At 34.7% G+C, this 27,352-nt stretch overlaps 1 protein-coding gene across 1 annotated transcript; it reads left to right on the top strand.

The window, feature by feature from the left end:
- Positions 1 to 858: 858 nt before the first annotated feature.
- On the top strand, positions 859 to 27,352 carry LOC142335517 (evolutionarily conserved signaling intermediate in Toll pathway, mitochondrial-like). Its single transcript, XM_075384058.1, has 7 exons — positions 859 to 1,263; positions 1,875 to 2,001; positions 6,020 to 6,306; positions 9,520 to 9,743; positions 20,987 to 21,149; positions 24,100 to 24,255; positions 27,169 to 27,352. The coding sequence occupies exons 1-7, from the start codon at positions 912 to 914 to the stop codon at positions 27,300 to 27,302; spliced, it is 1,443 nt and encodes a 480-aa protein (XP_075240173.1). The 5' UTR covers positions 859 to 911; the 3' UTR covers positions 27,303 to 27,352.

Below are 27,352 nucleotides of genomic sequence, written 5' to 3'. Positions count from 1 at the left end.
ATCCATCATTGATAAAAAAATACAAAGGCATTTCATGAACAAGTCAAAAAATATTCGGTAACTCTAACGAAATGAGAAAGAACGCTTCACGTCAACCGACTATTGCTGAATGGCATTAGGATTTTTTTCTTCCAAACTTTTCATATATTTACGAGGCGATTTTGAAAATGTAAATATTTAACCAAACGTTTTTGTTGTGGTTATAACTTTAAATTTACATTTTTGAAGATTAAAAAAAAATTCTGTGATCCAAATACAGATTTCACATTAATATAATTAAGCCGATCCCATATTACAATTTGAATAGACAATATGAAATGTACAATGTTAATGTAATATTTCATACAACAGACTGTTGGTTTCCGATGATAGTTTTTTCAATCAGGCTAACAGTAATCTATCTGTATAAAATTAAAACAGGCTAAAATTATATTGTACATTTAACCTACACTCCCATTGGCATGGCTGCTATATCTGTCTTTGAAATTCAGGTGTTCTCTTTTTAAAAAATATGATCTTTTCCGTTTGTCCCCTCCCTCCCTCCCTCCCTCCCTCCCCTCCCTCCCTCCCTCCCTCTCCTCTCTCCCTCCCTCCCTCCCTCCCTCCCCCCTCCCTCCCTCCCTCCCTACCTACCTACCTCCCTCCCTCCCTCCCTCCCCCAGTACGTTTTGCACTCCAAGTTCAAGAGCACGTGCCATTACATAGTAAATCATTGTAAAAATATGGCACGTGCGTCTGGGGTGAAAATAATATGCACCCACTATGCTGGAGAAGATGGGGTGGGGCACAAAACGAAAAAGATCCAAAAAAATATATGGGCATCTTTAATCAAAAAATGACATCTTGACACTCTTTTTACACCAAAAAAGATGTCAGAATACTACGTGTAGCTATCTCTGGTACTTTTTCAGATGAGCTCAGCAGCTAAAAAACTGGTAAGAGTTGGGTCAAATATAAGACGGTGTTCTTTATTGCGTACGCCTCCTCAAAACTCCCAATGGTCGCCTTGTCGTCTTTGTAAGCAGTTACTCTCTTCCTCCTCAGCAGATGTCAAACCCGAGAGATTGTCTCGGCAGTCTGGAACCCAACCAGAGTCTGGTTTAGATTCCAATTTGGAAAAGAATTTAGAAAAAGAAGAGGTTGTTGGAAAGGTTGCCAGCATCGAGTCTGGAACCGGATCTGATGTCATTGTGCAGGAGTTCAAGCGCGTTACTCGAATTGAAGATGTTCCCAGACACGAGTTGCCTGTTCAAGAAATAATGGGTATGTTTCGTCATAGAAGCCTCGTAAGTTTTTTGGAATGACTCGGTTAAACTTTTCGAAATATAGATTCCGTGACTTGGAGTCACTGAGATGTAGGGAGATTTTAAAATAAACAGCACATCGATAGAAATTGCGACACGACTGCGAAAAATTAATTATAGCTAGCTGTTAGATTTCGTACTTTCTTTGAATCAATTTACCAGATACAAGATATTAAGCCCTGAAATAATTAGCGTTTCATAGCTCGGCACAATTTCAAATAGATTTTTAATGTATTGGAAAAAAGTTTTGAGGACGAAAATGAATTTCTTTTGAAAAAATCTTTGTTTGCAAACCAAAATGAATATTTGAAAATAATTGATCGGAAAAAATAAATTCGTTTGTAAAATGTTTTTTAGAAATATATTTTGATGGAAAAATGAGTTGTTTGGTAAACCAAACAAATTTGCTGGGAAAAATTGGTCGGAAAAAAAAATTTGTAAAATGTTTTTTAGAAATATATTTTGATGGAAAAATGAGTTGTTTGGTAAACCAAACAAATTTGCTGGGAAAAATTGTTTGCCCGTTAGTGGAAGACTTGTTGAATGTTATTTTATGTTTGTTTATGACAGGAAAAGTGCCTGAGGTGTGGTGGGAAAGTGAAATGCAACGACCATCAATCAGGGAGCGAATTTGGCAAATGGACCCAATTATTCAGTACAAAGAGCCAGTGGGCATTGGAAAATTGAGGAAACCCAAGTATGTGATCTATTTATTCAGCACAGCTCAACTTATTCATAATGATAAGATTTAAATAGATAATGTTGATAAAGACGATTATGAATTGCTTTTTAACAGAGTTTGTAGTTATTATTTTTAATTGCTCTCAAACAAAGTTTGTAGCAATTATTTTTGTCCTGTAGCCGTTTTTATGCGGTTTTTCGCTTGACCGATTTTTCGTCTGACCCATTTGACTTTTCGTCCTCAAAACGGGATAAACAGGTAACGCTCGGAGGGCATTAAGTTCTATTAGAGCCTTAAGCCTGACTATACTCTAAGAATTCGATTCACCAAAACTGTTTCAGGAGACAATTTCATGGTGTGAAAGGCGGTTCTTAGTCTTAAATGTTTGACCCCCAAATTATAGCCCCTCCATTATGGTTTATTTACCATGATTGGGGGGGGGGCTATAGGCTATCTGACCACTAAGCTGGAGGGGGCTATAATGGGAAAGACCCAATTACCTCCCCTCTCAACACTCCCCTTTTCCACCCTCCTCCACCAGTCGATTTGAACCCCCCTCTCATCCAGCCTTCGCAACCCTACCCCCCATTGCTTGACCCCCCCCCCCCCCCCCCACACACACACACACACACACACAAACACACACTCACGGTAACCTCGTCCCTACTGCTAACATCCCTAAGCCCCAGCTGGCTACTACCGAAGCCAACCGCTCGCCGGTCGTTTCAGAGCAATTCGCGCGACGTTAGTCGGTTATGTTTCTTGTGTGGTCGTATGCAATGTTTTCTGGTCATTTATTTTTATACCCGTAAATTTAAAGCAGACCGCAATCAACCGAGCTTGTTTAAGCCCTTTTGGTTTATGATTTTGACTGAAAAAAAAAATTGTTTTGCTTGCAACAGCTCTCAACAAAAACGTACATTAAGAGATTTTGTGTGAAGTGTTTAAAGCTACAGTTGAGAAATTTTAGCTAACTACAAAACCTCTTTCTAATGAGAGAAGAAGAGTGGTTTGGATTAAAATGACTCCCGGCGAAAAAACGATTCCCTCTTAACATAGAAAAGATTACCTGAAAATTTTATATGCTGATATCTACTGGATGTTTGCAATTGAACAGCCAAATTAAGAGGGTAATTGCTGCCTTGTGTTAGTTGAGCAGATTGTTTAAGAAGGTATCACAAAATCAAAAAACTATTGGCATGTTTTATCTAGTTTAATTACTTTCTCGTTTCACGGCAACTGGACATTGTGTTTTTTACTTAGTCCTTGAAACCATTTGTGACTAACAATGGTAAAGAGAGATAAAATATGATATTCCGAAGAGCCATTTTATACTAAATAACTGTTACGGTTTACAGAGACCTAAAAATAGTCTGATCTTTCAAATTTATTATTTTTGATTATTTTTGTGATATTTCTGCTACTATTATTATTTTTTATTAGTATATTTTTATTATTAATAGCCGCACAGCGATAGCTGGGGCTATTATTGGCCTTCTCTTGGTTTTTTACAATTCAAAGAATTTGAATTGTATTGGGGCGCTGTCTTTTTTTTTAAGGTCTGTTCACACATTTTCATGATTTTTGAAGTCAAATTGGAGTAGTGATTTTGGTCACACCGAAATAGGGAATGGAGCAAAAAAGCGAGGGGTTTTGCGGCGTGAATTTTTTTCGCTCTAATTTTAAAGTAGAATGAGAATACGGTGTTTGAACAAAAATTCGCTTTATCGGTAGTGGTTTTTTGTTCACATGCGGCAATTTCACTTCGATTTTTACTGTTTTTTCGATTTTTTGGACCGGATTTTTTTCTAAATGGTTTTCCCAATCCTTTCACGTCTCATTCTAGGCCTATTTTTTGTTTAAATTAAATTTTCATTTCTCGCTAGTGGTTTTTTTGTTCACATGCGGCATTTTGACATTGTTTCTTTGTTTTTTTCTTATTTTTTGATCTGATTTTTTAAAAATGGTTTTCTCAATTCACTCATAGTCCATTCTAGTTCTAGTTTGTCGGTTTAGTCAATGAAAATTCTTTGAATTGTACGTCAGGACTTGTCCTGCTATGTTTTTTTATTTCGTCGTCATGATTTTTGTTACGACCATATGACGTCACGGCCACTTTTTGTTCATTCGTTCATGCAATTTCAACTGAATTGCATGTGTGACGTCATTTTTCGCTCTTAGTGGAGCGAGTTTTTTGTTCATGCGCGTGAATAAATTTTTGGTCACACTTGACTTACCTCACTCTCAAAAATGACTTTCTCAATTTGAAATTGACTTTTATTTACTTTAATTCAAAGAGATAAGGTCAAATGTGTGTGTGTCACTCTAAATGAAGGTTATTTGAGATCAGCTAATAGAGGCAGCAATAACTTTAAACAGATTTTTAATCAAAATATAACATATCAGCCTTCAATGAAAAGACGAATTTTTTTGGTCTGTCTTTTTTACTGTTTTTTTAGACTGCCGATCTACGAATCTATTGTGGCTATTTTCTGGCAATCTGCCAGCTATGTTATTATTTTGTTATTATTATTGTTATTATTATTGTTGTTTTTATTATTATGATTATTATTATTATTATTATTATCTTTATTATTATTATTATTATTATTATTAATATTATTATTATTATTATTATTATTATTATTATTATTATTTTTATTATTATTATTTTTGTTATTATTATTGTATGTTTTATTATTAATTTGAGACAATTCTGATCTTTGCGTTCAGTTATCAATTTATGATACAATAAGGGATATAAAGATGAGCATTTTAATTTCCTAGTATGGAGTCTACGTCTTACTTCGGCTCTATTCAGGAGTCTTCCTGCTATTTTTACAATTCGAAGGATTTTTGGGAGGTGCTTTTGTTTGCAATTGTATTTTGAGAAGTTGCGTTTTAACATTTTGTAAAGATTTTTTGATTTTGTCTTATGTTATCTCCTTTGCTGTTCCTCTGTTTTCTGTTTATGAACTCTATTTGTGGATTGTCTGTCAATTACTAATGTGGTTGTTGCAAACTTCCTGTGTTACAGGCTCTTCTGCTAATCGTTTTTTATCAGTAAATTTTATCAGATGCTCTTCTCGTGTTTTGTCAGTTAGTTATCTAATGTTATTTTTCCTGTTATTGTTTTGAGATTTTGTTCATAATTATGTAGGATATACATTGAATCAGTGGGAATAGGCAATGTTCTACTTCGAGTCGTTTCTGTAATTCTTCCGGCTATGTTTTTTAAGATCGGTTTACACATTTTTGCAATTTTTGACGTCAAATTGGAGTGGCGATTTTGATCACGCCAAAACAGAAAATTCATTGAAAAAACGAGTGGCTTTGCGACGTAATATTTTTTCACGCTAATTCTTAAATGGAGTGCAAAAACGTTAAACAATTTTGCGATTTTTGACAGCTAATTTTTGTGCACATAATCTAATTTGAGATCTTTTTTCATCGGAATTTTTTGCAAATGATTTTCAGAGGCGTTTTCGAGTCAATTCGAAGTTTAGTTTTTTGGTTTTGCCAATGGAAGAGCTGTGAATTGTTTCAGGACTTGTCCTGCTTTGTTTTTTTGTCTGATCAGTTTGACTTTAAGAGGAGCATGATGTACAGGTATAGCCGAAACAATATCATTTTTTCGAAGCGTAAGTCATTTTTTTCTTAACTAGCTGGTGACTCAATGCTGAATTCTGATGCTATTTTAGTCCTGTTGTTTTCTTATTTACACACGTTGTGCTGTCCGTTTTCAGGTTTTCCTTTTGTTTTTGGTCTTTTTTCTCGGTATGGTGGTGATTTTCAAGCGACATTCTTTCTATTATTTATATTTCAACTTTTTATTCTCCAAAGTATTTACTTAGAATTAGGACATCATAATATAATCACAACTTTGAGAATGCAATGGTGATAATGATTTAAAAATCAACCACAGAAGTTCTGATTTTTTTTAATGTCCTAATTTGAATTAAGATTTTATTTTTGCACATCGCACTCGTTGAGATAATTCAAGATAATTCAAAATAATTTAGACTTCTTCTAGGCGACGAACCGTAAAAAAGGCGCACATTGAGACGCTGGATGAGAAGTTTGTTCATGCTTACGAGACTATTGGTGCTAACAAGCACGCCTTTGAGAGTGTAGTGGCCGAGTTCAAACAGAGTAGTGGTTTGAGAGGTTGGGGTTTTATGGAGTTCCAGTACGTGGCCATGGAGTACATGCGGGCATTTGGGGTTGAGAGAGATGTTTCTGCGTACAATCAGTTGTTAAGTCTGTACCCACGTGGACCACTGAGAATAGCCAATTATTTCTCAGAGGCGATGAGACACGGTTAGTGATGAGGCATATGATTCGGGTCTATCCGGGCAAACAAAATAGGGATCTTCTCCGTTTGCCCCCCCCCTGTCTGCTACCTTTTTTACCTTTTTTCCGCAAACCTTTTGAACTTCAAGTTTTCAGTTTTGGGGGAATACTTTGGCGAACGAAAAAAAATTTGATAAAACATTGTTCTCAGCTGATACGGGAAATGCAAATAGATTCTTCTTCAAATATGTTACTTGTAAAGAAGTCCATGATTTAATAAAATGTTTGAATGTGAACAAACCTTTGGGTCCTTCAAAAATTCCCGCATGGGCGTTGAAAGATGCCCAATCGGTCCTTGCGGAGCCTCTCTGTTTTCTGATAAATGAGTTTATTTCTGAGTCTTTTTTTCCGACTGACCTCAAAAAAGCTTTGGTCTCACCTCTTTATAAAAAAGGAAACACAGAAGATCCCACTAACTATCGTCCAATATCAGTAACCGGCGCCTTGGCAAAAATTTTTGAGCAAGTTATAAGGAACCAAATTAATGACTATTTGATCTCAAATAAATTGCTGTCACCTAAACAATTTGGATATAGAAAAAAAGTGTCCACAACAGATGCCATACTACAATGTACGGAATATGTAAGAACTGAAATGGATAAAAAGAATACAGTTTGTGGAGCATTCCTCGATCTCTCAAAAGCATTTGACTCAATCTCACACGAAATACTAATAGAAAAATTGAAATGTTTAGGATTCGACGGAACATCTACACAATTGATTAGATCATATTTGAAAGACAGAACTCAAAAAGTAGTTTTCTCGGGAAATGAGTCCGACTGGATTTTACTTAACAGAGGAGTTGCACAAGGGACAGTATTAGCACCAATATTGTTCAACATTTATGTGAATGATCTTCATAGAGTTATTGATAATGACAATTGTCAAGTAATCCAGTACGCCGATGACACTTTCCTCTATTCTTCTCATACTAATGAAAATATAGCTAGAAGTTATGTGGACAAAAATATTGAAAAACTATGTTATTACTTCCAATCACATCAATTACTGATGAACAATAAGAAGACTGAATATATCGTGTTTGCTCCATCAAAAAAAGCATGAACTCCGTCTCATCTCAAGGTTAACGATGTGAACATAGGAGAATCGTCGTCGGTAAGATATCTAGGAATAATACTAGACAACAAATTAAACTTTAAAGAAGAGATCAAAAGAATACTCTCCAGAATGGCGTGCAGCATCAAAATCTTGAAAGATATAAGGTATAAGGAACTGTTTTCCTATGAAAACTAGAGTAACACTATTGAACGCGCTTGTTTTAAGTCACATTCAATACTCATCTCTTATGCTTGTTGGTATCAGAAAAAATCTCATGATAACATTAGAAAAACAATTTAATTGGGGAATAAAAGTGTGTTTCAAAAGAAAAAAGTTTGATCGCTCGACTGATTTAAAAAAAAAACAGAATCATGCCTGTTGAATTCCTTCTCAAATATCGATGTATGGTATTTTTCATGAAATATGTTAGGAAACAATTACCAGCTTTTAGTAACAACAATGAATTGCAAACTTCCAATTGTAAGCAAAATGCGAGAACGGGAAAAATTTATCCGGCTATGAAAAATAATTCGGAATTCCTCGATAAATCATTGATGCTGCAAGCCATGAAATTGTACAATGAAGTTCCATATGAACAAAGACAAAAACTTGATAAGGTTAAAAACATCAAAGGTTTTTTGAAAGAATTCTATTTCAAGGAATATCTGAAGGACCCAAAGGCACTGGAGTACAGAGATTTGTTGAGGACCTTTTTTAAGCTCTCATTGTTTTTAATTTCCTAATTATCCAATATAATTTTTTTTATGTTTTTAGTATTCCAAACGTTATAAATAAAATATATTCTTATTGTTTTATGTATTTTAGAGTTTGTACATTGCCATTTTGTTGACACTTTTAAGGTGTGTAACATTTTGGAATTCAATGTTTTCTTTTTTTTTCCTTGAAACTATCTGTCAGAACATGAATTCGGGACCGTTTGAATTTCTCTGCGCTTATCAAACCCACCATGAAAGAAAACAAAACGCTATTTAAGAGGTTTAGAACTCAAAGTTAATGAAATGTCTTTTAAAATAGAAAAAAAACAGATAATCAAAAATTTGTCGTTAATATATCACTGCTAAATTGTTATTGTGTTAATAGCGAAGTAACGACACAAAGAAATAAGTAATTATTGACTGCTTGCGAAGGACCTATTTGCTGGTGGAGTTTTGTTCAGTGCTGAAAAAATTGAGCCATTTACCTATTTTGAGAAAAATATTTTTAAAAAGAACCTTAAGCTATTGTTACTGATTTTTAACGCCAAAACGGATAAGTAAGTAATTGCGTCTTTCGTAAACTTTCTTTATTATTTTGCATGAGTTTGATTCCGTCTTCCACAAATACAAATCAATTGAATCAAATGTATATATTAAAACTGTATTTTTTTTGCGAACGATGACCCGCATTGTCCTTTAAAGAGATTATAGCCAATTTAAGATGAAGAAGCGGCCAATTGTGCTGGAGACATCTAAATGTATATTGCATGAAGTTTCGTTCTAGAGATTTATGAAATAGAAACGAAAATTAAAACTCTTCGTTTGCAGCATATTGTTGACGTTTTTTAGGAACCTCGATCTTATAATAAAAATCCAATTTTTTGCATGTAAAAATTCTTGGGCCAATTTACATATTACAAGACGCTGTTTATCTTACAAAATTTCTTGCTAGATGACACGCTGTTACTAGAAATATGTCTGTCTTGTGTGATCGTACAAGATGCGACTTAATCTGCAGAGTAAGTTCGACTAGGGTATGCTTGAACCTGATTGCTACAAGGTATGTTGCGAAAACTATGCTATGATGGTACACTGAAGAATCACTACTTTTCGATAGTCGTAAACTTAACTATGAGTGCTTTTTTGCTATGCAGAACCTTCATTCTGTCCCTGTTCTCCGCAAAATAACAAACAGGGATTAAAGGAAAATTTTTCTGCTGTAATCGACAAATTGTGCAAGCTAATTTTGGTTAAAAAAACTATCTGAGAGAAAAAATTCATCACTACTGAGAAAAAACGTTTTTGGGAAGATTTTGGATCTCTTCTGAAATCTTGGCCTGTTTTGTATGAAAGATACCGATGCGCAATTAGACGTTGCCTCTGATTAAAAGAGTTTAATTATCAGGACAGATGGAACAGGACTCTGCAGTGAAGGTCATTCAGCAGATGTCACGAAAAGAGGCATACCCCGACACCGATACCCTTGACATCATGTTGGATGTTTTTGGACCGCGAAGTGCACCCGTGAATCTCATGAGGCAGTTATGGTATTGGGTACCCAAACTTAGGAACCTGAACCCTTGGCTAGTACCGGACCCTTTGCCCTCCAACCCATTGGACACTGCAGAGGTATAGTTGTCAGTTGATCAATTGCTCTCGAACGAAGTTCGTAGCAATTATTGTAAATGTGTTGGTCTTTTTTAAGCAAATTTTTCGCTTGACCGTTTTTGCGCTTTTATTCTAGAACATTCTTTGACTTCGCAAGTTAATTCTTCACGCTTTCGTTCTTCATTTTTGATTGATCTCTATTGCTCTCACTCCGAAGTAAGTAAAGCTTGTTGCTAAAATAAAATTGTTTTGAGCATAGCAAAAAGAACGGCCTGATAGTCGAAGAGGCAGTGCTTCTAGTGAGGGATCGGGAGGTCCATGGTCCGAATCGAGGTGTGGGCAAGTATTTTTGCGCTCATAAAGAAATATTTATTTAGGCTACAGCCCTTGAATTAAATTGCCTCGCCAGTCATTCGAGAGCGATTCTTCCGACATTAATCGTTTTATGTTTGGCTTAAAAAAATTGTTGGTCAGTATAACTACAGCAATAACCGGTTGTTGAAATTGCTTTCACTTTTCTTTCACTGTTTTCACATGCATACAGAGCATGGTAAACTTTGTTGCTGCTTTTATAGGCGTTAGAAGTCACAAGTCACTTATTTTGTTTGAGCAGCATTAAGCCGCAAAACGTACTTTTGGCCTTTTTCGGCCGATTTGACCTAATCGTTGACAAATGTGATTTAACCCCGTCGCATTTGTCCACGATTTATGTCACTACTTTCCACTGCTTTTGCATTCAATTAGCCTACAGCTAGAGCTCGATTTTATAAATAATGATCGAAGACATAATTTAGAAACTAAACTTTGAGAGTGCTTCTGCCTTTTAGAGGGAGCAAGCACTTAAGATTGCAATGAAAACACTTTGATCTCTCCTGATCAGCGAGAAGAAAACGGACGCCATAAGATCTTTCAATTCCAGATTACGATAACTGAATTTTGTCAAAACGGAGCATCGACAATAATTGGGACATAATCGGCGGTAATAATTTGACATGCTTTTTTTGTTTATTAATAGAATTTTTATTAAAAGAGTTTAAATTGCATTGGAGCGCTGTCTTTTGTTTAAGATCTCTTCACACATTTTCATTATTTTTGAAGTCAAATTGGAGTCGTGATTTTGGTCACGCCGAAACAGGAAGTGGAGCGAAAAAGCGAGTGGTTTTGCGGCGTGAAATTTTTTCGCTCTTACTGTAAAGTAGATTTAGAAAACGGTGTTTGAACAAAAATTCGCTTTCTCGCTCGAGGGTTTTTGCTCATATGCGGCAATTTCACTTTGATTTTTACTGTTTTTTTAAACTTTTTGTATCGGATTTTCTAAATAGTTCTCCCAATCCATTCACAGTTCATTTTAGGCCTGGTTTTTTTGTTTGAACCAATTTTCCGTTTCTGGCTAGTGGTCCACATGCGACATTTTGACATTGATTTTCTGTTTTTAATTGCTCTTGAATGAATTTATAGCAATTATTGTAATTTTGTGTTTTTTATGCAAATTTTTAGCTTGACAATTTTGCGCTTTTCTTCTAGAACATTTTTTGACTTCTCAAGTGACTTGATTTTGGAGTCGTGATTTTGGTCACGCCGAAACAGGAAGTGGAGCGAAAAAGCGAGTGGTTTTGCGGCGTGAAATTTTTTCGCTTTAACTGTAAAGTAGATTTAGAAAACGGTGTTTGAACAAAAATTCGCTTTCTCGCCAGTGGTTTTTTGTTCACACGCGGCAATTTCACTTTGATTTTTACTGTTTTTTTAAATTCTTTATATCGGATTTTCTAAATAGTTCTCCCAATCCATTCACAGTTCATTTTAGGCCTGGTTTTTTTTGTTTGAACCAATTTTCCGTTTCTCGCTAGCGGTCCACATGCGACATTTTGACATGGATTTTCTGTTTTCAATTGCTCTTGAACGAAGTTATAGCAATTATTGTAATTTTGTGTTTTTTATGCAAATTTTTAGCTTGACAATTTTGCGCTTTTCTTCTAGAACATTTTTTGACTTCTCAAGTGACTTGATTTTGGAGTCGTGATTTTGGTCACGCCGAAACAGGAAGTGGAGCGAAAAAGCGAGTGGTTTTGCGGCGTGAAATTTTTTCGCTCTAACTGTAAAGTAGATTTAGAAAACGGTGTTTGAACAAAAATTCGCTTTCTCGCCAGTGGTTTTTTGTTCACATGCGGCAATTTCACTTTGATTTTTACTGTTTTTTTAAATTCTTTATATCGGATTTTCTAGATAGCTCTCCCAATCCATTCACAGTTCATTTTAGGCCTGGTTTTTTTTGTTTGAACCAATTTTCCGTTTCTCGCTAGCGGTCCACATGCGACATTTTGACATTGATTTTCTGTTTTTAATTGCTCTTGAATGAATTTATAGCAATTATTGTAATTTTGTGTGTTTTTTATGCAAATTTTTAGCTTGACAATTTTGCGCTTTTCTTCTAGAACATTTTTTGACTTCTCAAGTGACTTTTTCACGTTTTCGTTTTTCGTTTTTGAGTGATCTCTATTGATCTCACTCCGAACTAAAGCTTGTTGCTAATATAAATTGGTTTCAGCAGAGCAAGTATAAGGTTCTGATGGAGCAGTTGGAAGTGCTTGGGGTCACGGTTTGTGAGGTCAATGATTGGAATCGCGGGCGGGGACAGGATTTTTTTGCACCTATAAAGAAAAATTGATCTGCGTCGATGATTCTTACGTAATTAGTTATAATTTGTGTGCGTGACGTCATTTCTGTTTTTATGTCAATTGCGTGACTTACCTCACTCAAACAAAAGACTTCTGAACTCACTAATGGAACTTTAAATTTTATGAAAATTTACTAGTTAAAGATTAACAGTGTGCATCTAAGTAGTGCCAAACTTATATGACCTAATTCTTGAATATTAGTCTTCAGTTTTTGATTTCGAATATCAATTTTGGAAAAGCTCTCTGAGGGTTTTTCTTTATAGATCGTATGTGTCATAAAATTGACAGTCCGAATCTAACTCAAAAAGTCTTGTGGTCGATTAAAGGACTGGTGGTTGATCTGTCTGTCTTTAGTTTTTTGAATTCATGGAAGGCCACAAGCGTCTATCGTGGCTATTTTCCGGCAATCTGCCGGCTATGTTAATCTAAATTATGGTCTATCAGGTGAGTAGTTGAATTTAGTTCCACGTTTATAAACTAATTTCAGCGGTGGGCAGTTGAATTCAACGTTTTTTCTACTTGAATATGCTAGCAGGATTTAAATCGAAAGGAAGTTTTTGTTGAAGTATCTCTCCCTTGTGCTCATTTTCGAATGGTTTATATCGCTGCCTGGTGCATTTCTAGTTACGTAGTTTGCGCTGATATAGGAACAGCTTTTGTTCCAATTTCAAATTTTTAATCAATTTAATAGTTCCAAATTATTGTCTTGTGGCTGAATTTACGTTAACTATCGGGGGTGCAGATGAACTGTTATCGTTGTCTTTTAAACCCTATGATAAGAAACCCAGAGAAAATATATGAGGTCGGTGTCTTTTAGAACAAATTGTCCGTGGTTTTGGTCATGTTAGATTCAAAACCCCCTATAACAACTCATAGTAAAAACCCTCCTCATAATAAAAATCGTGCACACCTTTTTGATTTGTCCTGAAAGGATATCTGAAAAGTGCTCCAAATTTGTAAATATTTTGATATTGGAGCAGTTTTTGTTCGTAGTAGTGATAAATTTTGGAGCCAATTAAATTTCTTTCTGAAGACTACCAAATTCTCAACCAATCATAACCGATTGTTTGAGAAATCGTGCGGCTCTTGGCTCATGATTTGATACAAAACTATCACAACAGAACATGAGATCAATTAACCGAATTAAGTACTTTTCATGGTAATCAGCTAACATTTGATTGTAATTAAAGGCAACTTTTTGCTGTTGTCTCTTTTTAAACCATGCCAGGTTTCGGCGTTTTCTAACGTCGGCTCTTTTACACGTAATCATGTCGGACAGTTAGCTTTTAAATAAGTTTTGTCATTTCACCCGATTTCGTCGAAGAAATTGCGAGAAAATTTGAAGGCCCTTCACTCAAAAGACATGATTTTGGCGTGCAACCATGAATTATTGAGCTGCATATTTGTGTTCAAAATTGAATATTTTGAGTTGCATTCGCAAATTAAAATAGGTCCAGAGATCTCGTTGTTTGTCATTGCATGACATTGCGAAATGAATTCTTTATATATTTCGATTTCTGAAGGATCACCTGTTCATTTCTTCTTTTCCATTATTCCTTGCTGAAGTTAGGATGAATCCTAAATCAATGTTCTTGATTGCTTTCAGTAGTGTTTTCATTAGTAATGCAAATTAAGGAGAATGGATGCTCAAAATTGAGCACCAATTTCGAAAAACAAAATGATATAATAAAATATGAAGTTGAAATGATGAAGTTATATTGAAAATGTGAATTATCCCTGGTCTTTTCCCCTTAATTTTTAATTGCTCTTGAACGTAGTTCATAGCAATTATTGTAAACGTGTGTGTCTTTTTTATGCAAAATTTTTGCTTGACAATTTTGCCTTTTCGAGTGACTTTTACGCCCTTGACTTTTTGCATTTCGCGTGATCTAAAATTCCTTCTCAATCACAATTTCAAGCAGCTGAACTCAATTGGCGGCAATTTAATACTAAAAGTCAAATGAAAAGTGCGCCGAAACTGGTGTCTTTTTTAATAGCCGCACAGCGATAGCTGGGGCTGTTATTGGCCTTCTCTTGGTTTTTTTACGACTCGAAGAGGAGTATTGGTTTTCTTAAGGTTTTTTTTTTTTTTACCGGAAGTACTATTCGTTCAGGCGATGTATTGACCTAAAAGCGAAAGTGAGCGAAATTGCCTTGTGAACTAATTTTTTCTGAGCGAGAGAAGTTTTTTGATCATGCGCTGCGTTTAGTGAATGACTTTTTGACTTTGAAAAGTAGTTTTTGACTGAATGGCACATAGATATCCGTTTTTAGCCGTTTTTTCGTCTAAGTGGCCCAGTTTTTTTGCTTTTAATTTGGTTTTTTGTAGTAATGATTTTTATTCGATGCTGTATTGAATTGTAAACCTCGGAAATTAATACCACAGTTTTTTGGAGAGCCTGAAAATGCGTTTGAAGTTCAAAATTGGCACATATTTCTTGATTTTTTAGTTAGTTTTTGAATTTTTTTCTAGTAATTTCTTCAATTTTGGATCTTTCAGCTATGTTTTTGTCAAAAATCAGTTAACGTAGCAACTTTCCTTTGACAATTCATATACTCAACGCCTCTTTCTACCTGGATGTAATTTTGTGTTTATAAAATTTTACATATGCTAATCCGATTTTGGTAGTTTTTTTCCCAATTTTTCTGTTTTTTTTTTGTAATTTGAATTTAATTACTAGAAATAGTCTTTTTGTGCAACATGGGAGACTTCAATAAAAATCCGTTTTTGGCATTCATTTTTTTGGCTTTAAGTTTTTGAAAAACATTTACTTTTTTTTCATAAATGCAGTCTCAAAAATTTATTGAACATTTTATTCTGCAAAATGTTTTAATATGTTTGTTTGAATTCTGCTTTTTCTTTTTTTGTGTTTTGTTCAGGGGGTGGATCTTTGTCTCGTTGTCTTTTCAACGTCTCGAACGCTGAACAATGAAATGTATTCGCTTTTCTTGATTTTTTGTAACAAACAATAACTTTTCTAACTTTCAAAAATCAAGAATTAGTCTTTTTGTTACGGTTTTCCTTACATTTTGTCCATATTTATCACATTCTTGTTTGTATCATTCTGGCTTTGTCCTAGCACCTTCAGTCATATTCGTTATATTGATTTTTTCAGTTGTTAAAATTTGAATCATTTCAGCTTCTTCTTAGATTTTTCTCATTTCTTTGGTTTGCAAATGTTTTCATTCAACTTAAGCCAGTACTGAGAGTTTGCTAGAAAACTTTTTCCAAATTTTCCACTTATTACTTTTTATTGCATTTTTCTTTGGGCCTTGGTATTACTTTAAAACGATTTTTGGCCTTTGATTATTATTCTTTTGCTTGTCTTTTTATGATTAATTTAATTTTTGATTCAGTAAGAAATCATGTTTTCTAGAGTATATACATAAAGGAAGAAGTATATGTTGTTTTTGTCTTAAATGCAGTGATTAGAGATCTAATTGTAGTGGTTTTTTGATTTTTAAATTTGACCGTTCCTTTTTAGAAAAATTCGGCCTAGTTTCTAAGATTGTTTTCTGCCGTTTACTTTCGCAATGTTTTTGATAAAAGAATCATGAATTATTCGACGAAAATTGATAGCACTGTCAGTTTTTTCAGCCGGTCCGTAGTTTGACCATCCTCATTATTTTGGACTTTTTTAACGTTACCAAACGTTTTCACTAATATTAAATTTTGTTGCATTTTGTCTCTCGTGGTGACAGTGGGTTAAATTTCACCAATTGTGAGATCAGACCTGAGGAGGTAATGAGTTAATGATTTAATATAAAAGAATATGGTTTCAGCTGTAATTAGGGTTTTCTGTGAACATTTGATGCTTCGAGTAGCTTCCGGAATTCTTCCGGCTATGTTTTCTTTTACAGGAAGTAGATTTGTTCACGCGGCATTTTGACCTAAAAGCGAAAGTGAGAAAAGCTGTCTTGGTGAACAGATTTTCGCTAAGCGAGAGAAGCTTTTTGATCATGCGCTGCGTTTAGTGATTGACTTTTTGACTTTGAGAAGTAGATTTTGACTGAATCTCACATATAGATAACCGTTTTTATCCGTTTTTTCGTCTAAGTGGCACATTTTTTTTCCTTTTTATTTGGTTTCTTGTAGAAATAAATTTTGTTCGATACTATGTTGAAATGTCAACCTCGGAAATTGATGCCACAGTGTTTTGCAGGGCCTGAAAATGCGTTTCAAATTGAAAATTGGCGCATATTTTCTTGATTTTTTAGTTAATTTCTTCATTTTTGGATCTTTTAACCGTCTTTTTGTCAAAAATCAGTCAATATGGCAACTTCTCTTTGATAATTTATATACTGAACGCCTCTTTCTACCTCGATATAATTTTGTTTCATGAAATTGTACATATGCTAATCCGATTTTGATAGTTTTTTTCCGATTTTCGTCAGTTTTTTGTTTGTATTTCGGTTTTAATTGCTAGAATTCGTTTTTTGTGCAACATGTGGGACTTCAATTTTGGTTCAGAAAAATCGAATCAGTTTTTGGCGTTAAGTTTTGAAAAAACAGTTAAAACTTTTTCATAAATGCAGTCTGAACTTAAAATTTCTTTGACCTTTTTTTTGCAAAATGTTTCAATGTTTCGTAATTATGAATTCTGCTTTTTCCTATTTTTTGTTCTCTTCAGGAGGATAGATCTTCGTAGCGGATGACTAGTTATCTTTTCTATATCTTGAATGCTGAACAATGAAATGCATTCGTTTTTCTTGAATTTTTTAAACTGATTTTTAACTTTCAAAAATTAAGAATGTCTTTTTGTTACGGTGTTCATTACCTTGTGCCCATATTCTTTACAATTTAGTTAGTGTCTTTCTAGCTTTGTCCTGGCAGCTACATTTATTTTGGGTATATTGCTTTTTAAGTTGTAAAAAATGAATGATTTCAGCGTTTTCTTAGATTTTCGTCATTTCTTTGGTTTGCAATTGATTTCATTCATTATAAGGCAGTACTGAGAGTTTGATGGCAAGCCAATTATGACTATTTACTGCAGCTTTTTTCCGGCCTTGGTATTAATTTAAACGACTTTTTTGCCTTTGAATATTCTTCTGCTGCTTATGTCTTTTCTATGATCAATTTTATTTTTGATTTGGTATGAAATCATGTTGCCTAGCATATGTACAACATAATCAGGTGTGTGTTGTTTTTTGTCTTAATTGCAGTGATTAAAAGTGTAATTATAGATGTTTTCTGATTCTTAAATTTGAGGGTTCTTTTTTGAAAAGGTTTAACTTTCTAATTTAACTTTCTTAAGTTTCTAAGATTATTATCTCACTTTTGCTTTCGCGATCTTTTTCAGATTAGAATCATGATTTATTTGAGGGCAATTGATAACCTTGTCAGCCTTTTCAGACTATCAGGTTTTTGACCACCTTAATTATTTCGGATTTTTTAACTTTACCAAACATTTTCAATAATACATTTTGCTGCATTTGTTTCTCCTGGTGACAGTGGTTTAAGTTTCACCAATTTTTAGAGCAGACCTGGAGATGTAGTGAGTTAATGGTTTAATAAAAAAAGTAGTGGCTTCCGCTGCAATTATGGTTTTGTTAGTGAAGTTTTGACGCTTCGAGTTGCTTCCGGAATTCTTCCGGCTATGTTTTTTATTTCGTCGTCATGATTTTTGTTACGACCATATGACGTCACGGCCACTTTTTGTTCATTCGTTCATGTAATTTCAACTGAATTGCATGTGTGACGTCATTTTTCGCTCTTAGTGGAGCGAGTTTTTTGTTCATGCGCGTGATTAAATTTTTGGTCACACTTGACTTACCTCACTCTCAAAAATGACTCCCTCACTTTGAAGTTGACTTTTATTTACTTTAATTCAAAAAGATAAGGTCAAATGGATGTGTGTCATTCTAAATGAAGGTTTTTTGAGATCAGCTAATAGAGGCAGCAATAACTTATTAGGATTTTTAATCAAAATATAACAGATCAGCCTTCAATGAAGAGACGAATTTTTCTGGTCTGTCTTTTTAACTGTTTTTCTTAGACTGCCGATCTACGAATCTATTGCGGCTATTTTCTGGCAATCTGCCAGCTATGTTTTCATTTTTTAATGTATTTTTATGCTATTCGTTTATATTCAAACTAGTTATAACTTTGGTTTGATTAACAACAAAACTGTCGTACCTTACAGCAGGGTAACATTTGGGACAAAATTCGGACTTCTCATTTGTGAATATGGAATATCTATCGTCAATTTGCGTCAATTTGGTCCTCTGTTGTGTTTTGTTGAACTGATAAAAGGGATTTTTTGAACTGTTGTTGCCGAAAAAGGGAAATGGAGCAAAAAAGCGAGTGGTTTTGCGGCGTGAATTTTTTTGTCGCTCTAATTTTAAGGTAGTGCGAAAATGGTGTTGGAACAAAAATTCGGTTTCTCGGTAGTGGTTTTTTGTTCACATGCGGCAATTTAACTCTGATTTTTATTGTTTTTAATAGCCGCCCTCATCTTCTCAGCCGGCTATTATAGCGCTCCTGTTTTTTTTTACTTCGTCGAATAAAAAAATGTTTCGCTTTACCTCATTTTGCCGCCTTTTACACATTTTGCGTGAAATCTTTTTGACTTCTCTAGGCTAGTTTCTCTCTTCTCTCATTCTGCTAAAAGTGATTTTGAACATCAGTTGCTCAGCAAAGCAATTCAAAATGAACAGTTAGTACAAAAATGGATGTCAGAAATAGAAACGGGATAAACCCATAAAGCCCAATTTTAGATGCCCGCTATTTGAACGTCGTTCCTATACGTCGCCCCTGTAGCCTCTCTCTGAGAAACAGAAGTATGTCCAACTACGAAATGCCATCAAAATAAATCGGATTTAAAAAAATGTTTTTGTACAAAAATCTTTTTTTTTTCAATATCTTCTGTTATTTCAACCCCAATCATGCTTATTGGAATCAACGGCGGCTATTTTCCGGCAATCTGCCGGGTATGTTTTAGTTTTTACTTATATGAATAGCAAGAATGTTAGTACTTTTCTCTTGTTTCAAGTTTGTTCAACGTTTTGCCTGACTCTGGTTGTGCCTATGTCAGTCAAGATTTCTCGCAGATGGCAAGTTTTTGTTACTGCCTTTTGCTAGAAACCTTGCTATTCAAAACGCTGATACCTTCAAATATGCAATTTGGGAATGCTATTATTAAGTACTTTTATTTTTGTGAAAGTTATTTTCATCTCTTTGGCTGTTGATGTTCAATTCGTGTGCTGGTCAAATACATCGTGCTCTAGTTTGTTATTCAACTGTACGGATTGTTTTTCAGGGCCTGTCCTGCTATGTTTTTTTGAGAAAATGGTTTTAGTTTTTGATGACGTTTTTGATTTTACACGAGTCAAGATTTTTTCATGGGCTTGCTCACTGCTTGAACTAAACGTGTTTAAAATTCTTTCACTCATTAAAATAGGCTTTGTTATGTATACGGTCATGATAATAGGCATAGTCGAAAGGGCATTGGTATTAAGTTTGAAGTGGATAAACTTATAAAGCCCCGGGCAATGAGACCTAACGTTTAAAAGACTTTGTGCATTAAGTTACCGAAGTTTCTTAAAGTGTACTGCAAATGGTATTGGTAACAAGGTTATATTAATTAACTTGACAATTCTTTCAATTTGAGTGTAGTCAAGGTCGAAAAAGAAGGTTCAGGGCAATAAATCACGACGTACTGGGTTATAATAGTGAATTAGGTTGTCAGGGTTCATTAGAGCGATTAGAACCTGACATTGGTATTAAGCTTAATAGCTCCTATGAAGCTGAATGAAAGTTAAGTTGTTTAATCTAACTTAAACTGCTAACAAATCTAGAAAGCTTTCTGACGCTGAGGAATCCTTTCCTTTTTCTGTTACAATCCCTGATGGGCCTCAAGGGGGTGAACTGCGGCTAATTTTGGGCAATTTGCCGGCTATGTTTGCTATGTTTATCTTGTCAATTTTTCTTTCCATTCTCCCTTGTATGGCGGCGCGATTTTCGTACAAGATGTTTTCCTGAAACTCGAGAATACCTGAATTACATTGGAGCCTTTTTCTGACAAATATTTGTTACTATTTGCTTTACAAGTATTGTCTGTTAAAACGTGTGTTGATGAAAATCAGAATTTTTGTGTTAACTGTCCTTTTTCAATTACAGTTCCGCTATCAGCAAGAAATTGGTTGTGTCACTGATAATATCTGATTCATACTCATATGAATGATGTCATCAATCTGAAATCATCAATAATAAGATTCATAAAAAACAGTAATAGATTTCTAATTCTCCCTCACTTTTACGCCCTTGACTTTTTGCATTTCGCGTGATCTAAAATTCCCTCTCAATCACAATTTCAAGCAGCTGAACTCAATTGGCGGCAATTTAATACTAAAAGTCAAATGAAAAGTGCGCCGAAACTGGTGTCATTTTTTACTTTAAATCGTAATAGTGGTATATGTTAACCTCTAATGTGGTTATTTGAAGCCCACTATAGAACTTCTAGTCCCATTTAGGCTCCCCCTCCTCCCCCCCCCCCCCGACTGGTTGATTAGAGCTCCCACTAGTCGTTCAAGAGCAGTTCTTCCGACGTTTAGTCGGTTATGTTTTAATTAGTTTTTTTTGTGTTGTAGATTTTGTTGGAACGAATGGGCGACTATGACCAAGAGTTTGAAGTACTTTGCGGTTCTCGAGAGACGGCGGATGTAGATCCAGCATATCTGGTCAGTTCGATGAACGAAGAGCAGATGGAACAACTGGCAGCCTTGCCAAATGGATCCTCGTTGACAGTCTCGGGTTACTATTTGTTCCTTTTGGTTAAACTCTAAGCAAATTTTATTGGGAAGCTTCTGCATGGAGACAGTATTCGGCAAATCGTTGGGGTCATGTCAGAGCCATTGCATTTGAAAAAGAAGGCCACAAAATATCATTTTTAATATTTCAAATGAAGGTTGAAGCAATTATATTAGCCCTGCTAGTCTTTTTACGGCTCGGGTTAGTATTCAAAAGATTTGTGGTATTCTACAAGTTTTTATTTCTTGAAGAGGAGTATTGGTATTCTATTCTAAACGTGTTTTTCTTAGCAGAAGCAAGTTTTTTCATGGCTTGAACTTGATGTCTTTCCCTTCAAATATTGACGAGAATTCTTTTTTTTCTGATTTTAATTTTATTTTACAATTTGCCGATTATGACTGCCTCTGCTTATGTCTGTCAATCGAGACTTTTCCTAAACAACATAACATCAAGTTTTCTTTGCTGGCTTTCTTTTTTTTAGCTCTGCTGATTGGAAACCTTGTTATGTAACACCTACAAAATAACTGCCAATAGTTTCCATCTTTGTCTAACTTTGTGTAGTTTTTGTCTACTGTTTCTTTTAATCGTAATTTTTTAACAGGTTTTTTGTCAGTTTTTGAATTCATGAGGTCAGGCAAACCCTTTTTGAATTGAAAGCTGGGTTTTGCGTCCATTCTTAATAAGTTTTTAATAGCCGCCCTCATCTTCTCAGCCGGCTATTATAGCGCTCCTATTTTTTTACAATTCAAAGAATTTGAATTGTATTGGGGCGCTGTCTTTTTTTTAAGATCTGTTCACACATTTTCATTATTTTTGAAGTCAAATTAGAGTGGTGATTTTGGTCACGCCGAAACAGGAAATGGAGCGAAAAAGCGAGTGGTTTTGCGGCGTGAATTTTTTTCGCTCTAATTTTAAAGTGGAGTGAGAAAACGGTGTTTGAACAAAAATTCGGTTTCTCGGTAGTTGTTTTTTGTTCACATGCGGCATTTTGACATTGATTTTCTGTTTATTTCTTATTTTTTTCTGATTTTTTTAAAAATGGTTTTCTCAATTCACTCATAGTCCATTCTAGGTCTAGTTTTTCTGTTTAGTCAATGAAAATTCTTTGAATTGTACGTCAGGACTTGTCCTGCTATGTTTTTTACTTCGTCGAATAAAAAAATGTTTCGCTTTACCTCATTTTGCCGCCTTTTCAACATTTTGCGTGAAATCTTTTTGACTTCTCTAGGCTAGTTTTTCTCTTCTCTCATTCTGCTATAAGTGATTTTGAACATCAGTTGCTCAGCAAAGCAATTCAAAATGAACAGAGTTGGTACAAAAATGGATGTCAGAAATAGAAACGGGATAAACCCATAAAGCCCAATTTTAGATGCCCGCTATTTGAACGTCGTTCCTATAAGTTTTATTTACCAGCTCTAATGCTTATTGTTTTTGATAGTAGCCCCTGTAGCCTCTCTCTAAGAAACAGAAGTATGTTCAACTACGAAATGCCATCAAAATAAATCGGACTTAAAAAAATGTTTTTGTTCAAAAATCTTTTTTTTTCAATATCTTCTGTTATTTCAATCCCAATCATGCTTATTGGAATCAACGGCGGCTATTTTCCGGCAATCTGCCGGGTATGTTTTAGTTTTTACTTATATGAATAGCAAGAATGTCAGTACTTTTTTCTTGTTTCAAGTTTGTTCAACGTTTTGCCTGACTCTGGTTGTGCCTATGTCAGTCAAGATTTCTCGGAGATGGCAAGATTTTGTTACTGCTTTTTGCTAGAAACCTTGCTATTCAAAACGCTTATACCTACAAATATGCAATTTGGGAATGCTATTATTAAGTTTTTTTATTTTTGTGAAAGTTATTTTCATCTCTTTGGCTGTTGATGTTCAATTCGTGTGCTGGTCAAATACATCGTGCTCTAGTTTGTTATTCAACTGTACGGATTGTTTTTCTGGGCCTGTCCTGCTATGTTTTTTGAGAAAATGGTTTTACTTTTTGATGACGTTTTTGATTTTACACGAGTCAAGATTTTTTCATGGCCTTGCTCACTGCTTGAACTAAACGTGTTTAAAATTCTTTTACTCAACAAAATAGGCATTGTAATGTATACGGTCATGATAATAGGCATAGTCGAAAGGGCATTGGTATAAAGCTTGAAAAGGATAAACTTATAAACCCTCCGGGCAATGAGACCTAACGTTTAAAAGACTTTGTGCATTAAGTTACCGAAGTTTCTTAAAGTGTACTGCAAATGGTATTGGTAACAAGATTATATTAACTAACTTAATAATTCTTTCAATTTGAGTGTGGTCAAGGTCGAAAAAGAAGGTTCAGGGCAATAAATCACGACATACTGGGTTATAATAGTGAATTAGGTTGTCTGGGTTCATTAGAGCAATTAGAACCTGACATTGGTATCAAGCTTAATAGCTCTTGTGAAGCCGAATGAAAATAAAGTTATATAATCTAACTCAAACTGTAACAAATCTAGAACGCTTTCTGACGCCGAGGAATCTTTTCCTTTTTCTGTTCCAATCCCTGATGGGCTTCAAGGGGGTGAACTGCGCCTAATTTTAGGCAATTTGCCGGCTATGTTTGCTATGTTTATCTTGTCAATTTTTCTTTCCATTCTCCCTTGTATGACGGCGCGATTTTCTTACAAGATGTTTTCCTGAAACTCGAGAATACCTGAATTACATTGGGGATCTTTTTCTGACAAATATTTGTTACTATTTGCTTTACAAGTATTGTCTGTTAAAACGCGTGTTGATGAAAATCAGAATTTTTGTGTTAACTGTCCTTTTTCAATTATAGTTCCGCTATCAGCAAGAAATTGGTTGTGTCACTGATACTATCTGATTCATACTCATATGAATGATGTCATCAATCTGAAATCATCAATAATAAGAGTCATAAAAAACAGTAATAGATTTCTAATTCTCCTGCTTTTATGTTTCAGGTCCCTATTTCCAATTTATAACTCGTCGGATGTCACAGCAGTACTTTGTTTTGCGCGGAGAGGCACCAAAGCATGAGGTTAAGCCGAACACCGACGAAATTGAGTTCGACCCGGCCGACTACGAGGAGGGTTATGTGTACGCCTTGGCCATAACAGGTGAGTGATTGGTTGCCAATTTGAACCTTTCAATTCTTTCAACCAATTCTTCCATGGAACATTTATTGCATGTCTTAATATGGCTCCCTGGAACCATTTATGGTCTTGCTTGTAGCATATAGCTGCGAGGCTGTAAGGTGAGCGTAGATATATTGCGGCACTCTTTTTTTAATAGCCGCACAGAGATAGCTGGGGCTATTATTGGCCTTCTCTTGGTTTTTTTATGGCTAGAGTATTGGTTTTCTTTAGGTTTTTAATAGCCGACCTCATCTTCTCAGCCGGCTATTATTGCGCTCGTATTTTTTTTTCACTTCGTCAAACTTTTTCGCTTTACCATTTTGCCGCTTTTTCGACATTTTGCGTGAAATCTTTTTGACTTCTCTAGGCTAGTTTCTCTCTTCTCTCATTCTGCTAAAAGTGAATTTGAACATCAGTTGCTAAGCAAAGCAATTCAAAATGAACAGAGTGGTTATAAAAAATTGAAGTCAGAAATAGAAACGGGGATAAACCCATAAAGCCCAATTTTAGATGCCCGCTATTTGAACGTCGTTCCTATAAGTCTTAGTTACCACCTCTAATGCTTATTGGTGTTGATAGTAGCCCCTGTAGCCTCTCTCTAAGAAACAGAAGTATGTTCAACTACGAAATGCCATCAAAATAAATCGGACTTAAAAAATATTTTTGTACAAAAATCTTTTTTTTTTTCAATATATTCTATTCGTTCAATCCCAATCATGCTTATTGGAATCAACGGCGGCTATTTTCCGGCAATCTGCCGGGTATGTTTTTTGATCATGCGCTCCGATCAGTGAATGACTTTTTGACTTTGAAAAGTAATTTTGACTGAATGCTGCTTATAATTTAGTTTTTTGTAGAATTAGTTTTTTAATAGAAGCTGTATTAATGTGAACCTCTGAAATTGAGACCAGTGTTTTTGAGTCTGATAATGGTTTTAAATTCTAAATGAGCACATTTTCCCAATTTTTAAATTCGATTTTTGGCGTTTTTAAAATTACTTTCTTCAATTTTGCATCTTAAATCGGGCTTTTTTTCAACAATCAATGCATATGGCAATTTAACTGTAGTATGGCAACGTGAAGTACTTTTGTTCTATAGAATTGTACAACTGCTTGCCTGATTTTGGCGTTTTTTGTCCAATTCTTCTCAGTATTTCGTTTGATTTTTTGGATTTAATTATTAGAAAGTCTTTTTGTGCACGCTCAGGGATCCGAGTTTTTTGTTACTAATAATTGAATATTTTTTTTTGCGTTTGGTATTTTGCAATTTTTTTGGTAATATTTTTGTATAATTTTTTGACTATTTTACTGCAAAATTTTTTATTGTTTCCAATCTTTGAACTATATTTCAAAATTTTAATCTATACAAGATGAAAGCTTTATAGTTTAATGCTGAATAATGAACTGTAATTGGTTTTCTACTTCATATTTTTTATAATTAACTTTCAAATATAAAGAACATGTCTTTTGGTTTTTCATGCTTTAATTTCTGTCCTTTTTCTCCTCATTCTAGCATGTTTCAGTGTAGCTTTTTCACGAGGCATTTGGTTCTTATAAGTTCTGATTTTATAAGTTGTTTAAAAAAATGACATAATGACTTTAGCTTTTTTCTTATATTGTTTTTTTTGTTTGCAATTGATTTCATTTGGCATAGTGGGGCACTGAGAATTTGCTTGGAATGCCGTTTAGATATTTTGACTGATAATCACTTTCTACGAATAGTATTGTGACCTTAGTTTTGATATCAAGCGCTTGTTCCCTGTATATCCTGTTTTTGTTTTTTTTTGGTGAATAAATTGAAAATTTCTGAACGATTTTGCTGATTTTTGCGATTTTTGGCCCATTGTATCGTTGTATGAATTTATTGGTAATGGAATTAAAGCCTCATGCCTGTAGGTTCTATTTACTACGAAAAATATACAAGTTGTAAATGCTACAAAGCTGTCTCATTTGATGCAATTGGACAAAAAATTGAGAAATTAAAAAAATGGCTCGTGTCCTTTTCTTCAAAAGAGACTTTCTTTGAGCTCATTAAGGCTTGGATGATATTTGGGGGTTGGATAACTAGTTTTCATTGCTTGAAACAACGTTTTTGTATGTGTACCTGTTATATTTGTTACAAGCATGTTACGAGATGTTTGTTACGAGCATTTGCCGTCACAATCAATTCAAATCTGCTTTTTGTTCATTCGTTCAGGCAATCTCAACTGAAGTGCGCGAGTGACGTCATTTTTTGCTCTTATTTGAACGAGTTTCTTGTTCATTCGCGTGATTAGGTTTTTGGTCACGCGTGACTTACCTCGCTCTCAGAAGTGACTTCCTAACTCTGAAACTGACTTTTCTTTAGTTAATTTCAAAGAGATAAGGTCTAGTGAGTGCGCATTACTCTAATTGATGGTCATTTGAATGGAAGCAGCGATATCTTGCTTCTTAATTTAAACAGATTCTTTGTTAAAATATAACATCTCAGCATTTAGTAAAAAGAATTTTTTTGTCTTTCTTTTATTATTGCGGCTGTTTTGTGGCAATATGCCAGCTATTTCGGTTTTGTTTTGTTGTTAGATGTTCATTTTTTGTGTTAAATTATTGACTCCTCAAAGCACATTTTTCATTTCACGCCGTTCATTAACAACGTGCGTGACGAAGTCTGTTTCGCAGCTCTTTCGGCAATCTACCGGCTAAGATTATCTTGTATATGATTTGCGAATATCATCTTTGGGCTCACATTGAACATCCATTGATAATCCAGCGTAGACAACTATTTTTTTCCAATTCTTACATTTGTTCTACTTTACTTCAAATCAAAGATTATTTGGCCAATCAGTTTTAAGCATTCGGCTCATTCTTATTTTTTCTCATTCGCCTGTTTTGACTATAAGTCAATTGTGTGTTACAGGACAGCCTGACCAGAGCATGGCACGATTGTGGATCAGTGAGCTCTCTAAGAGACACCCCAACATCAAGAATATGTTTGTCACTTTTAATTTAACTGCCACCTCTGATCTTATCAGTATCTGCGATGAGACGTGAAATCTGTAATTTGTGCAAAATTGAATTTATTTTTTCTATGCTCGTTTTAA

This window comes from Convolutriloba macropyga, chromosome 2 (genome assembly GCF_964194025.1).
Source record: "Convolutriloba macropyga chromosome 2, txConMacr16.3, whole genome shotgun sequence".
Lineage (NCBI taxonomy): Eukaryota > Metazoa > Xenacoelomorpha > Acoela > Convolutidae > Convolutriloba > Convolutriloba macropyga.
The sequence above is the reverse complement of the archived record's forward strand: the minus strand, read 5'-3'. Positions and strand labels throughout refer to the sequence as shown.

Bases quoted from the DNA above. Each gene is read 5' to 3' on its own strand.
- LOC142335517 (XM_075384058.1), top strand. From the start codon at position 912: ATGAGCTCAGCAGCTAAAAAACTGGTAAGAGTTGGGTCAAATATAAGA. The intron at 1,264-1,874 runs GTATGTTTCGTC...TGTTTATGACAG, and splicing joins GCCTGTTCAAGAAATAATGG to GAAAAGTGCCTGAGGTGTGG. The intron at 24,256-27,168 runs GTGAGTGATTGG...TGTGTGTTACAG, and splicing joins GTACGCCTTGGCCATAACAG to GACAGCCTGACCAGAGCATG.